A 13,974-nucleotide genomic window follows, 5' to 3' on the forward strand; every position below is an offset into this window, starting at 1 on the left:
TTATCTCTGGCTGTCACATCTTCAATCAAAGTAACTTTACACATTAACAAGTTTGGTTTAACCCCTGTTTAACCCACCTGTAGTGACCAGTCCACAGTGACCAGTAAAACCTAAGAAGTGTGCTAAATAGTTAAAACTTTATTAAAACAACCACATAGACACGAACTTATATATATATGTGATGATGTATTAAACTTAAACTGCCAATCCTCTGTAAATGTGAGAGTGATGTTATTTCATTTATATCTGCATTAATGTAGAAATCTGTGTCGAGGGTGAACAGGAAAGTTCACTTCACCTTCAATATTTGGTCATTTACATTATTAGCATAATGTTTTGTAATGTAACAAACGTGTTGTCTGTGAAATGGAATTAAAGTCTCAATTAACAACAATAGTTAAAAAAAACAAAAAGAAATGCTGTGTAAACATTAATACTGGTCATCTAATAACCCTGAAATTATCTTCCATTCCCGTCATTGATATTTTCTGAAAGATGACATCTGTATCTTTACATAGAGGACTGTGCTTTATTGTCAATCCACTCTCACGGCAGTTTGTGAAATAGTCATGAAATGTGATCTACTGATCTCATGTTCATGGAAATTAATTTCCCTTTTTTTTGTGACAGTCAGCATGACTTTCAAACTCATGTACTTCAATTGGAAAACAGTTTTTGAATGAAGCTTTGCATTCATCGACCACACAAGGATCTTTCTCAGACCTGAACCAAGAGCTCAGGTATTCTGAACAGAACCATGAAATTGTTTAATAAAGCTGAAGTCACTACAGGTAGAAGTTGTAAAGTCACAAAAAAAGAGTCCCATCCATGTAGTCAATACATTAACGATGAATACATAATGAGTTGTGGCTCAGGAGACCAAGTGCATTGTCTACTAATCAGAAGGTTGGTGGTTCAATTCCCGGTTCCTCCTGTCAGTGTTTCAAAGATACTGAACCCCAAATTGCTCCTGCTTGTTGTTCCATCAGGGATGCGATGTATGAATGATTGAATGTGTAAGTGAATGGGTGAATGTGGGAAGTATTGTAAAGGGCTTTGAGTGGTAGCTAAGATTAGAAAGGCTCTATATAAGTGCAATACGTTGATGAACTGCAAGTTGTGCTGACTGTCACGAAGAAAAAAATCTGTACACAAAACCAACAGATTACACTTCGTGACCATTTCACAAACTTGACAGATGTTCATATCTAACTCCAAATACTGTAGGAGAAGGTATTCTTTTCAACAACCTTCACTAGAAAGAGCTAGACAGTGAGAGGACTTTGTTCAGAGAGACTTTAGCAAGAAAATCTATAAAATGAGGGAGGGGACAAAAATAAGATTTTGAAATGTGTGGGAGAAATGACCTTCTACAGATGCTCTGAGAAATACATAGTGAATGTTGTCAGTAATTTTACTTCCCAAACCTGAATGGCATTTCAGAAAACACTTGAATTAATTATTTTTGTTATGGGTCATATGGATACACCAAACATTTCTGTACATTTCGTACAACAGAAACCTGGAGGGAAGAAGGTCTGTTTGTCTGTCATGCTGATGCTCAAGTGTTTTTGTCCTTCACCACTTCAGTCTGTCTGGACGCTTTTTTATTACATCTTAGTTTGCTGCAGCCCTGCCCTGTCTCCTTTCTTTGTCTCTCCTCTGTTTCCAGCCTCTGTTCATGCTGTCGACAACCTTGCAAGCTGGTACACACAATACAACAGTCTGTGTGTTCTTATTCCCATCGACAGGAAGGCCTTCTCTGCGGGTGAAGCTATTCTGAGAAGGTCTGCATTCCTGGCTCTGAATTGTTCTTGAGGGCCACAATGGAACCTGAAGTTTGCTGCCATAAGCTTGTCCAAACTAACAAGGTGTGTTTTTCCTCCCTGCAGCAGCTCAGGGTTTGACGGACTAAGAGTAAACAGGAGAAAAGCAACATGTAATTTTTCCCATGTGACGGAAGATAAGAAAAAGATGGCAGAGCAGCTGCTGAGTAGTTTCAACCTTAAACCACAGCTGCAGTGATTGCAAGATTTATATATATATATATATATATCTGTGATCTCACTGGTTCTGAAATCAGTTTAAATCTTTTCATAACTTCTTTACCAGATTAACCCACATGTTGTTTGTTATAATATATATGTATGTATATATATATATATATATATATAAATACAAGTCTGTTCCATTTTAAGAATATAAATATTTAATCAATATCGACACACTATACATGTAATTTGTTGGGGTGCTACAGGTAAAAAGCCAAATTATATAATACTTTGAATTTTTATTTATACAAATGGAAATCAGTTTAAATCTTCTCATACCTTTAAATATTTCATTCTGTCCGTTTCAAGGTTACATATTTTACTCTTACTCTTACCATATATATATATATATATACAGGATAGTTTATATACACTGTTGCTCATAAAGTTGGAATAAAATATTTTTTCCCTTTTCCCATGAAATGATTGTGACAATGTGATTTATTTCATTTCACCTGAGTACACATAAGGTAATCATTGCACCTGGTAAAATATGATTACTGATGCATTTAAATAGGAATAAACAGAGGATTAGCAGTTGTTCACATACCAGTCTTACCAAGAGTTTCAGCCATCGTTGTGTTTACAAGACAAGAGGATATAATAGGTCCTCTGAGCAGTTACTTCTTCAGGATAGACTGAACGCTACAGTGACTCGGTACTGTAAAGTAATAAGACAGGCCGACTGGGCCGGGGCTAGCTGGTTAGCATGCTAAGCATTATGCTAAGCATTCTTCAACAGAAGAAATAAGCAAAACAAGAGGGTTGCTTTCCACCTCTGGAGACAGTTCTTAATGAGTAAAGGAATGAAGTTTGATGCTGAACTCACAATGTTTCTTCTAGGTTGGTAAGGAAACAGCAGCTAATGCTAACGTCAGCTATGTACCAATTGCAAAACTTACATATAGCTCCTTTAAGACTCATGGATCAGTCAGATTTGATGTGTGTTTGCTCTATGTCAGTGGTTTATGACACATTATGTCAAGTATCTTACACAATGGACAACGGAGAGCTGAACAGCTCTGCTGTGGCCTGTAGGGTTGTGTCTCACCCTGGACTGCTGCTTGTGGTTTGTGTCTCTCTTCAGGTCCTGGTAGGCGAAGGTTGTATTAGTGTAATTGGGTGCATCATTCCAGTCTACCTAGACTACATTAAGGATCAGCTGTCCTCATTCCTCCCCTCTCTCTCTTCATCGCTGTCTCTTTATTTCACATTCATACATCCACTCACTCATCTAATATCTTCTTTTGCTTCTACAGTTAAGATGTTATGAGATAAGGTGTGTTTTGGTGGCCACATGATGCACAGATACATACTGATCTTTGCTTGGCAACACTAAAACCTGTGACCTGTTGAGTTAGTCAGTACCTATATATGTCCAATCAAAACTCCTCAGAACAACAATCTACTTCTGCCTCCATAACGGCTGCTGGCGTGGAGATTGTTGGGATGTAGGTGGTCACAACCTCAGGGTGAAAGCATCAGTACAGTGTCAAAAAATGTAACAGAAAAACTGAATAAAATCCCTTTAAGGTTTTGCTGACTGTTTGCGTGTCCTCACAAGTCATACTGTACCACACACTGGTGTTATTATTGGACTGTAACATGTGTTATGTCATAGAGGTAGATCGATATAGACAACAACTCTCTCGCAGTATTTCCATTTCATGTGGGACTTTAAACGGATTCTCTGTTTAGTTCTATTGCTGACGCCTCTATTCGAAAGTAACAAAATAAAAGTCGGTAATAATGAGATTATTTTACTGGTTTGCTTCGGGTGAAGAGGTCATCGAGGGAATAATTTATTAAGTGCCGCCATGTCGTTTTGGTTCTTTCGGAGTGTGTGAATGTGTTTGTATGTGTATGTGTGTGTTAGTGTGTGATGTGAATGGTGGTATTTATAGAGTGTGTGCGAGGGCTGGAGGTGGAAGGGCTGAGCCAATATTCCTCCTGCCTGGGGCTCTGAGTATTGATTTCCCTTCTCGCGAGCAACTCCAGCTATAAATATCTGCTGTGCTTGGAAACACTAATGAAATCACACACAAACACACACACACTCATGAACACCTAAACACAAACCTGAGTACATGCATCATTGGACCGCATATTCCGACCACATTTACAGTTATGATTTTGTTACATTTTCTAAACATTAGAGACATTTCTGATGGAGAAACATGTTGACCTCTTGTTGACCATTTGTAGTCAAGCAACTGATACAGTGATAAAACACAAATCCATGGAGCCAGAGAGGTCAAGTCATTCTCTCAAACTAATCATTTTTGCCCTTAAAATACCATATATGTTCAAATATAAGACAATATTTTACCCTGGAAGCACATTTAAAAATGTGGGATGGTCTTATGTTTAAGGACGAGACATTTACAGTATGTATTCACAGCAGATATTGTTTCAGAATTAAGGGTAAGCTTTTTACTTTGACAGTTGTTTTTAGCCTTAATGCTGCCAAGCTACATATAATGTGTACATATGCAAATAGGATTAGATTGACCTTCTGAGGCCCTGCATAAGCTATAACAAGCAACATGCATAAATACTGACTTCAGAAGAACTGCATTATCTGTCATACAGGAAATAAATTGATCCTTAGTTCAGGTGAGCTACATCAACGTTCGCATGAGAAATAAATAAATGTGATATTTGGATGACCATAGTTCTAAATAAATAATTACGAGCTGGAGTTCAGGTGAGCTACATCAGCTGTCACAGAGAAAATAATTAAATGTGAGGTTCAGATGACCATAGCTCTAATGTTGTATATAAATACAGGATGGCAGGAAGCTACATCAGCTCTCACACAGAAAATAAATACACAGTATTTCACCAACCTGTGCATCACTAATATCCTACAGTTGAAAATGAGCTTTTAACCATATCTGTTAAAATAAATGCATGGTGCATTGTCACATTAAATAGAAAATAACATAAAATAGATCTAAATAGATAGTTCAGATGGAAAAATTACTTATTTATAATTAACAAGGCACTTTACATTTCCGCTCCAAATGCTTGAGTAACAAGGACAAGGGACAACCCCCCCCCCCCCACACAGTACCACACACACACACACACAAACACACACACACCCCAAAAGAGGAGGTAATGGTGGTCAGTTTAGCTGAAGCCAACCTCTCCATCAGTATTATACAAAGTACTACCCAGAATCTGAGCTTCATGTTTTCTAGGTTGAGTAGGTTTAGAACTGTCTTCATTGATAAACAACGGAGAAGCGTTATTGACTGACAATTATAAGTTGTTACAGGCAGTTTGACCTGACATCATTATCATTATGACTCATCACCTTCATATTGTTTGGATAAAGGATCATTATCATTGTCTTGATGGTGAAATGATGGTGGGAAGGCAGTGTATTTATAGATGATTGGAGGCTTCACTGCAGGTATTAGATCATCAGTTCATGTACGTGCGGCCCTGCTCTCACTCGTGTCTGAACAGTTTACGACCAAATCAGCAGAGAAGTTACACAACCTGCAAAGCCTCTTTTCCTTCATTCAACCTGGAGAATTCAAAGGTCACAGACTGCATCAACGACTCTGCCAGGACTGGATTAGAAAGCTCAACCCAAACAGATCACAGTTAGTCGGTTATTGGCCTGCTTAACAACGTCACTGATGGTGAGTTTAACAGAAAAACCCAAAATGACTCCGGCTACATCGCTTTTATTTAAGTTCTTATTAATTGCCTTGTTTTGTACAACTGAATATAAGTCTTGGCTCGGCCACGGTAGGTCTTAAGAGGTACCAGGAGGTCAACGCTCTGACTGAGCTCATTCTGGCCAGCTTTGGTTATGTAAATCATAATTTCAACAGTGTAATGGTAAAAGACCATTGTAGGCACGATGCTTACACCGGGATTACATGTCACTGTTTACACTGTGCTAGAAAAAACTGACCCACAAAACAAGGGCTTCTGTGTAGTTGTAGTCCTTTGGTATCGACTCGCCAAATTACCTCCTCAGCATGAATTAGAGTGGAGCAAAATCCAGTATACGCTCCTGGAAGTTTCACGGCAGGTTCTTTGTGTCATAGATGATGAACAAATGATTGATACAACAACCAGAAAACCAATCGTTCATTCATAACAAACACAAATTTGCATTTTTGTCAACTAACAATAAAATAAACCAGTTAGGTGTTGACTGTGTTTTTAGGTTCTGAGGATAGTGATGTCATCAACACTTCCAGACTAAATCCAAACAGATATACTGTATATCAACAATTATTGAATAGGGGACTATGACATCTCTGGTGGTGGCGGCAAGGTGTTCGAGACTTCACACCACATTCGAAACAAATTTTTTTCCAGAATATTGGGCTGTTTTGTACTTCCTGGTTCCCGACTTCCCTCTCCTCACTGTTTTCTGTCGCTTTGATGCAAGACTATATGTTGAGGTTGAGAAACATAACGAGCTATATGACCCGCAATCACATTATTACAAGGACAATGGTAGAAGACATATCGCCATAGCTCTCCAGGTTAGAAAAAAAAGTTTAAGTAGTGGGTGTCCAAACATGATTTTAAGTCAATGTCTGGACATTGTCGCGCTCTGTGTGTGGTCATGGTCCTGTTGGTATGCTGCAGCGTGTTGCTTGGTGTCAGTGGTGGCACTTTGTACACGTCATACGACTCATCGTGGCACCAGTGTGTCTTCGGCTCAGCACTTAGCTTATCACAAGATATAGCACAGACAAAGATGATATCAGAGGAAAATCCTTTTTAATCTTAAAACCTTTACTCTGGCGCCACCCAAAGGACAAAATTCACATTAACTTTTATTTTACTAGCGGTAAGTTTTTAAATTCTCATTTCTAACAAATGTGTGTGATGAATATTATTTTGGTTAGTTTTAAGCAATGTGTGTTTCTAACTTTGATGTAAAAATCTATTTGGGGGCAGCAGAAAATTGACATATCACCTTATAAAATTGATTTGATGAGCATGTTAGCAAACAATGGTTTATTTACATCTTCAACAGAGAAATATGATTACGTGATGAATGCTATATGTCAAATATTCATTCTCCCTTTAGCTCTGGGAGAACTAAGCTAGCTCTCGAAGGCAGAAACATATTTGACTCTGTTTTTGCTAGCTAGTTTAGCTTTTAACAGGAAATGGTGCAGATGACAGTGACAGGAAGAAATAAATATAGAATATAAAAAAAGGAAATAAAACAAATAAAGTCAAATGAAATAAAAACAAAAGCTACAATGCATCTGTAGAGCTGCATGATAATTCTCTGTAGGTACAGCTTTCATACAGCTGTATACAGGTGAAATCATTAGGACAGATATTTAGCAGTTCTTCAGCTAACGTGGTTCAGCTGTTGACGGAGTGCGTTAAAGGGATGAGTCATGGCCGTGTTTGGCCCAGTCCCTGCTCTGAAGCAGTGGAGCAGGCGTGTCTAAGCCTTGTCCTACTTTTCTCTCACACAAAGGTCGTCACAACATCACTCTGCTTTAGTAACCGCTGTTGCTAAGGAAGTTTTAATGAGAGTGAGGCTGATAGGGATTTGTTAAAGCTGCCAAGGACTCTTTTTCTTCCACCCAGTGTCACAGACTGCAGCGTGTTGAGTGGCTCTGCTGACTGAAGCTGATCCACTTCATCAAATCAGCCTTGTTTGTGGATGGACAAATGTCTAATTATTGTGTAAAGTCCAGTATGCATCATTAAAATAAACCAAGTGTTACAGGTGTATTAGTGTACACTGTATATGTGGCAGTTAATAATGAGGATCCTGAGACTTTTTAATGATCCTTTGTAGTGTTTTTATCTTTTTTCTGTTGTTCTTTGTGGCATTTTTTCATCTACTGTATTTCTATGATCTTCAACTGTTTTTAAATAAAATGCAGATTATATATGTGTAATTTCTCTATAATATTTTTATAACTTTCTAATATTTCTCCTAGGAGGAATTTATACGTGTCACTGTGTCACATGTAAGGAGTCCTGCAGACCCACTTTGACTCCCTGTGTTCACATTAAAAGAATATTACAATGTTGTATGATTCCTCTATTGTTTCCTCATTTCCTTTCCCTTCCTTTCCACTCCTTTCCTATTTCCCTTTCTCCTTTCTTGTTTCCTTTCATGTCCATTCCTCTCTATTTTCTCCTTTCCTTTCCTTTCCTTTCCTTTCTTGTCTCCTCCTCTCCTCTTCTCTCCTTTCCTTGTCTCCTCTTGTGTCCTCCTCTCCTGTCTTATTTCTTCCTCTCCTCTTCTCCTCTTGTGTCCTCCTCTCCTCTCCTCCCTTGCTGGATTTGTTTTTCTCTTGGTCTGGAGCACATGAGGTTCAATGTGACCATGCTGCAGGAGGGGTGAGGAGGGGGAGGAGAGGTGGAGGCAGAGGCTTCTCATTGGACAAAAGTAGGTCAAGCCAGCCTACTCATGTGACCCAGCATTCCTGTGTGTGTGTGTGTGTGTGTGTGCGTGTGTGTGTGTGTGTGTGTGTGTGTGTGTGTGTGTGTGTGTGTGTGTGCTTGGTGTGTGTGTGTGTGTGTTTGTGTGTGTTTGTGTGTGTGCTGTTAAAATGTTAGAATACATATAAAATCATGAATGGATGCTTCAAACTGAGGTTAAAGTTCAACAAACTCTCATATTCTGACATTAAAAAGTTAGAAAATCATCATAAATGATTTATAATGATTATTGTTGTTGCCTCTTTTACAGTTTAAAATTAGCTCAAGAATTTCTCCATCTCTTCATGCACACAGGATTAATTGTCCTCTCACAACTTTTTATTAACTGTAATTTAACCAGGAGTTTTAGTTGCCAAACCCCGGCCATACATAAACTAATTTATTCACTAATCTTTCCTAAACATGAACCACACCACGGTTGACGTGTACAGATGTTGTAGAAAGGGAGAATTTTAAATGAATTAAGCTTTTGAAACACACACTGCAGTGACGAATAGCTCTAGTTGTTATAAAGGAGAGGTATGGCTGTAAATGAATGTGGAGAGCAGACATACACAAGGTTCAGTTTGTTATCACATACAGTCAGAACAGAAATTTACATTACCTCCAATTTTTTTAAGGACAAAACAAAATAAATAACTCTCTAGACGTGTGCTCCTGGTGTGAGAGGCTTTTAAACAAGATTTAAACTTTTAATTTGTTGAGATGTATTTATAAATCTTATCTAATTACACACTTGAACAGATGAACAAAATATTAAAATTATCCTTTTATTCTTATTTTATTCTTATTTATTGATTTTTGATGGAGAACGTGAACTCATGAGCCGAGTATTTCTAAATTCTCAGTTTATTAGGAACATCCAGCTGATCCAACAGTAAAACCTCCTTCATGAAGGTTGTAATGTTCAGAAACTTTGATTCTGTTGTGTTGTGTTGCACTGACAGGTGTCTCTATTATTTTGTCCACCGCATTTACATCAGTAAGGTTTGATTAAATCACAGAAACACCTCTGTGTAATACAGCACAGCTCAACAGCAGCATGGTGTTCCTAATAAAGTGAGACCTGAGTGTGTTCTAATAATTAGCAGCTCTGCTTACTGAAGCTGATCCACTTCATTAAATCAGCCTTGTTTGTGGACAGACTAATGTCTGATTATCGTGTAAAGTCCAACATGCAAAATCATTCAAATAAACCAAGTGTTAAAAGTGTACACTGTATATGTGGCAGTTAATAATGAGAATCCTGTGATTAAATCGCAAAAACACCTCTGTGTAATACAGCACAGCTCAACAGCAGCATGATGTTCCTAATAAACTGACACCTGAGTGTGTTATGATAATTAGTGTGATATAGTGTATAACAATTAATAATAAGAATACTCTCATAATAGTGATAATATTTAAATCATATATTAAGAGTTTCACATAGAAAAGGAGGAAGAGGCCACTGATAGAGAGAAGGAGGGGGAGGGAGGGGTGTGGAGGTAAAGGGGCGGGTGCCTGGCTCGCGGTTTGACGTCAGCAGTCCTCCGTTCTCACACATGGGATCGGTGATCGGTTTGTCCGCCTCCTGCAGCCCGGTCAGCCGCCGCAGCACATCCAGAGCCGATCCTCTATTTTTATTCCAACACCCGTTTTTCTCACTGTGAGGGCTTTTAATTTTATTTCACTTATTTTCATGTAGGCTCCAGAGCTGAGGACTGATTCAGACTTTTCTCTCTCTTTTTTTTTTTTTTTTTTTCTTTTTTACACACATATTTGTGCTTTATTTTGTTGTTTTTGCGCTGTTTCCGGATCCTAAATCCTAAAAGGAGGCGTTTTGGAGAAAATGTCCCATCGACATCCCATCCCGCTAAATCCAAGTTTCCTGCCTCCGGCGACGCACGGAGTGCTCAAGTCTCTGCTGGAGAACCCGATGAAGCTGCCGCTGCATCATGAAGGTGAAGTATCTCAGTGTGATAGTTCAATGTCCGTGTTTACCTCTGAGGGTCTGAATGAGAGCTGCAGCAGCTGCTCCTGATGTAGTCTGTTAGTGTGTTTCCATGCACCTTTAACAGGTTCGCAGGCTTCAGGTTATGCAGCGGTGTCAGTGTGAATCTGTGAACTGAGTCTGAGATTCAGGCACACTCCTCACACAAAGCATGGACTTCACACAAACCAGGAATATGAGTTTCCTGCCTCTAAATGTCACATGAGCGGCGGGAATGTTGGACAAATGAACAGCCTGCTTATTTCCAGCAGTCGTCATAATCATAATCATTGAAGATATAGTTAGTTGAATGTGTTTGTCAAACAGACACATCAGAGCTGCTGACAGGATTTTAATCCTCAGGTCATAAGTGCAAACCCCCCCCCTTCAGCAAAACCCTTCCCTCCCAGTTTGGCTGAGCACCAACCAAACTCTGTAAAATTATGCTCAAATTCTTGTTTGGCTGCAACTAACACTTCTTTTCCTCATCAATTCATCTGAAAAATCAATGAATTATCCTGTCTCAAAAATGTCATAAAATAGTGAAAAACCTCCATAATCTTCACCATATCGTCTTCAGATGATTTGTGTTATCCCACCAAAAGTCCAAAATCCGATGATATTAAATATATTCTCACATAAGACAAGGAAAAGTAAGATATTCACATTTTATAATGTTTTTTTGTGTGTTTTTGCTTGAAAGTGCTTTAAATGATTATCAATTATCACATTAGTTTCAGATGTGGATTCTGTTCATTTAAAACCCAACATTTAACAGTAAATTTTAACATGAGTGTAAACTGCTCTTCTCTTCATTAAAGAAGACAGAAATATGAGGATGTGACCTTGGTGTCCACAGACCTGGTCAAGCGGAACATCATCCATCAGGGTTGTAGCCAGGATTTATAACCTGAAAGTCTTTTTAGTCCAGGAGTCAAGAAATCCTCTTGTTATCATGTTTAGAAATCAGCTGGAGGATTACATGACCCTCTGTAGCAGTGGTTTCAGCCTTTCTGGCTTGTGAGGCCATAAAATGAAATGTAATGTGACTTAAGGTTTTGGAAATGAGCTGTGATCAGTTTGACTTGAGGATTTTTCTTTCCTGTAGTCTAACTTTTAAGGATTTCAGACACAGGAAGGAGTGAAAGTGTCCAAAAAAAAATAAAATAAACATTATTTTCTCGTAAAATTTTCATGTGATACGTTCATCAGACTAGTCTTTTTTCCTACAGGTACAAGATTTCAGTTGAAGAAATAAACCGTCTGTCAGCTTCCAAATAATCTCCAGAACAAGAAGAATATTCATGATGTCAATCACATACTCACTTGTTTTCTTTGTTTTCCTCTGAAATCTGAGGATTTCGGCACAACTTGGAAATCCAAGAAAATATAAACATCCAGTTAGGAATCCCTGATGATTGGTAATGAGGTGTCCAACATGTAATCAGAAATCTATCTGCAAAGACTTTCAGGTGTCATGAAAACACTCCTAATCAATAATACTACATGTTGTGAACCATATTGATTCCTTTGTGAGAGATCCATCTGTCCGTGAAAAGGTCAGAGGTCAGCTGGAGCTGATAGAGGTCCAGAGTTTTGGTCAAGGACACTCGTCACTGCTCATGGAACCACGAAAAAGGTTCATCTTGTTATTGCAGTTTCTTTAAGTTAAACAGGTACTAATGAGGCTGAGGTCACATGTTTGCTTGTTTGTCTGAGACATTGTTGACATGTTGAAAGGACTTGGTCTACGCAGCCTGAGGCTGGTAAAAAAACATCAAGATTAGCTTGGTCAGCAGTTTTCATCCTGTGAGTTAAAGGATATTGGGAAACAATCCTTTATAACTACATGTTGAGTTTCTCTTTAAATGGTTTCCACTATCTACCCCTTTATACCCATAATGCCTCCTGTTTGTTTGTCTTAGAAGACGACCATCGTTTCCTTTTAAAGGTGCTATATGTGATTTTGCTTTTGCTACATAGCTAACGTTAGCATTAACAGCTGTTTACTTACCAGTCTAGAAGAAATGTTGCAAGTTCAGCATTAAACTTTATACCTTTCCTCATTAACAGCTGTCTCCAAAGGTTGAAAGCAATGACAATGTTAACTCTTGTTTTGCTCCTATTTCTATCTCTTTTCTTCTAGTTAGCATGCTAACCAGCTAACACTGGCCTGTTTGGTCACTTTCTGATAGCGAGTCACTATAGCCTCCAGTCTGCCCTGAAGATGTAGCTGCTTCGTAGGACGTATTATAACCTCTTGTTTTGTTAATGCAATGATGACTGGAGCTCTTGGCAAGCGACAATCGCCACCACCTGCTTCTGGCAAAAAAACGTTTGGCAGCAAAGAAAACTTACAAATAGCTCAATCAGTCTCACCTGAAACATTGAAATATTTTTGTACACTTTTGTTGTTCAAGGTACAAAACTCCCTGAGGTAGTTCTTAAATCCCTTCAGGTCACAGAGTCATCTCAGGTCAAAGAGCTGAAATGTACAAGCAAAGGTTTGGAGATGAGTATTTACTCATTGAAGACAGCCTGTGTACCCTTGAGTCCTGACAGACCTATTGAGTAAATGTTTATGGGCTTCTATGGACATATTACCCATCTATTGGCACATTTAATTGTGTATTGATAACGCTGATAAATTCTCCCAGTAGTTGTAGTTGTGTTTTTGGGTTTGTACTGACTCAGCTCTTCCCTGCGTCCTCCTGTCAGCTTTCACCAAGGAGCAGGAGAAGGAGAAGAACCTGGAGGAGGAGCACAACACCCCCCAGTCAGCCTTCCTGGGCCCCACGCTTTGGGACAAGACCTTGCCCTACGATGGGGACACCTTCCAGCTGGAGTACATGGACCTGGAAGAGTTCCTGTCTGAGAACGGCATCCCCTCCAGCCCCTCGCAGCACCACCACCACCACCACCACCACCACCATGACCAGCACCAACCACGCGTTCCGGCGCGCCAGCCGCCGATCATGCCCCCAGCCCCGTCCACGCCGGCGCCATCAGTGATGGACCTAAGCAACCACGCCTCCACCTCCGTAAACACTAGTGTCGTCTCCCCAAACTGCTTGCACAGCAGCCCGGCAAGAGCAGGTAAACAAAACATTTCTAACCCTCGCTCTGTCAGTTCTACTGGATTCTAATGTTTTACCACATTTACTATGAATGGTCCAGATACCCTACAGGACAAGTAGCCCTGTTGTAAACCATGCTGCTGTGTTTGTTGTGGGCAACTATTGTTTTACACTAATTTATATACATCATAAAAACTTGATTGGTTCATCATGGGGGCAAAAAATGATGATCTCAGTCTTGGTTTTTGTTCAGCTGAAGAGAGTTCCCAGCCGTTTGGTTTCTGCTATGATTAAGACAATCCTGTTTTAAAATTAGCATTGTTATTTTTTAGATAGTTCACAGTAGTGAAAGGAGACTTATATATATATATATATATATATATATATATATTTAACATGATTTGAAGGAGATAAAACT

The 13,974-nt window shown here is 39.0% G+C and overlaps 1 protein-coding gene across 2 annotated transcripts in view; it reads left to right on the plus strand.

Moving 5' to 3' along the window:
- The first annotated feature begins 10,284 nt into the window (after window positions 1-10,284).
- Window positions 10,285-13,974, plus strand: part of LOC111237083 (hepatic leukemia factor-like) — a 14,953-nt gene continuing 11,263 nt past the window's right edge. For both annotated transcript variants that reach the window (XM_022766046.1, XM_022766047.1), the window contains exons 1-2: window positions 10,285-10,450; window positions 13,198-13,575. In XM_022766046.1, coding sequence (XP_022621767.1) covers window positions 10,339-10,450; window positions 13,198-13,575 — 490 coding nt within the window. In that variant the 5' untranslated portion in view covers window positions 10,285-10,338. The remainder of the gene's footprint in view (window positions 10,451-13,197; window positions 13,576-13,974) is intronic.

Source organism: Seriola dumerili, unplaced genomic scaffold (genome assembly GCF_002260705.1).
Source record: "Seriola dumerili isolate Sdu_G_001 unplaced genomic scaffold, Sdu_1.0 BDQW01000807.1, whole genome shotgun sequence".
NCBI lineage: Eukaryota > Metazoa > Chordata > Actinopteri > Carangiformes > Carangidae > Seriola > Seriola dumerili.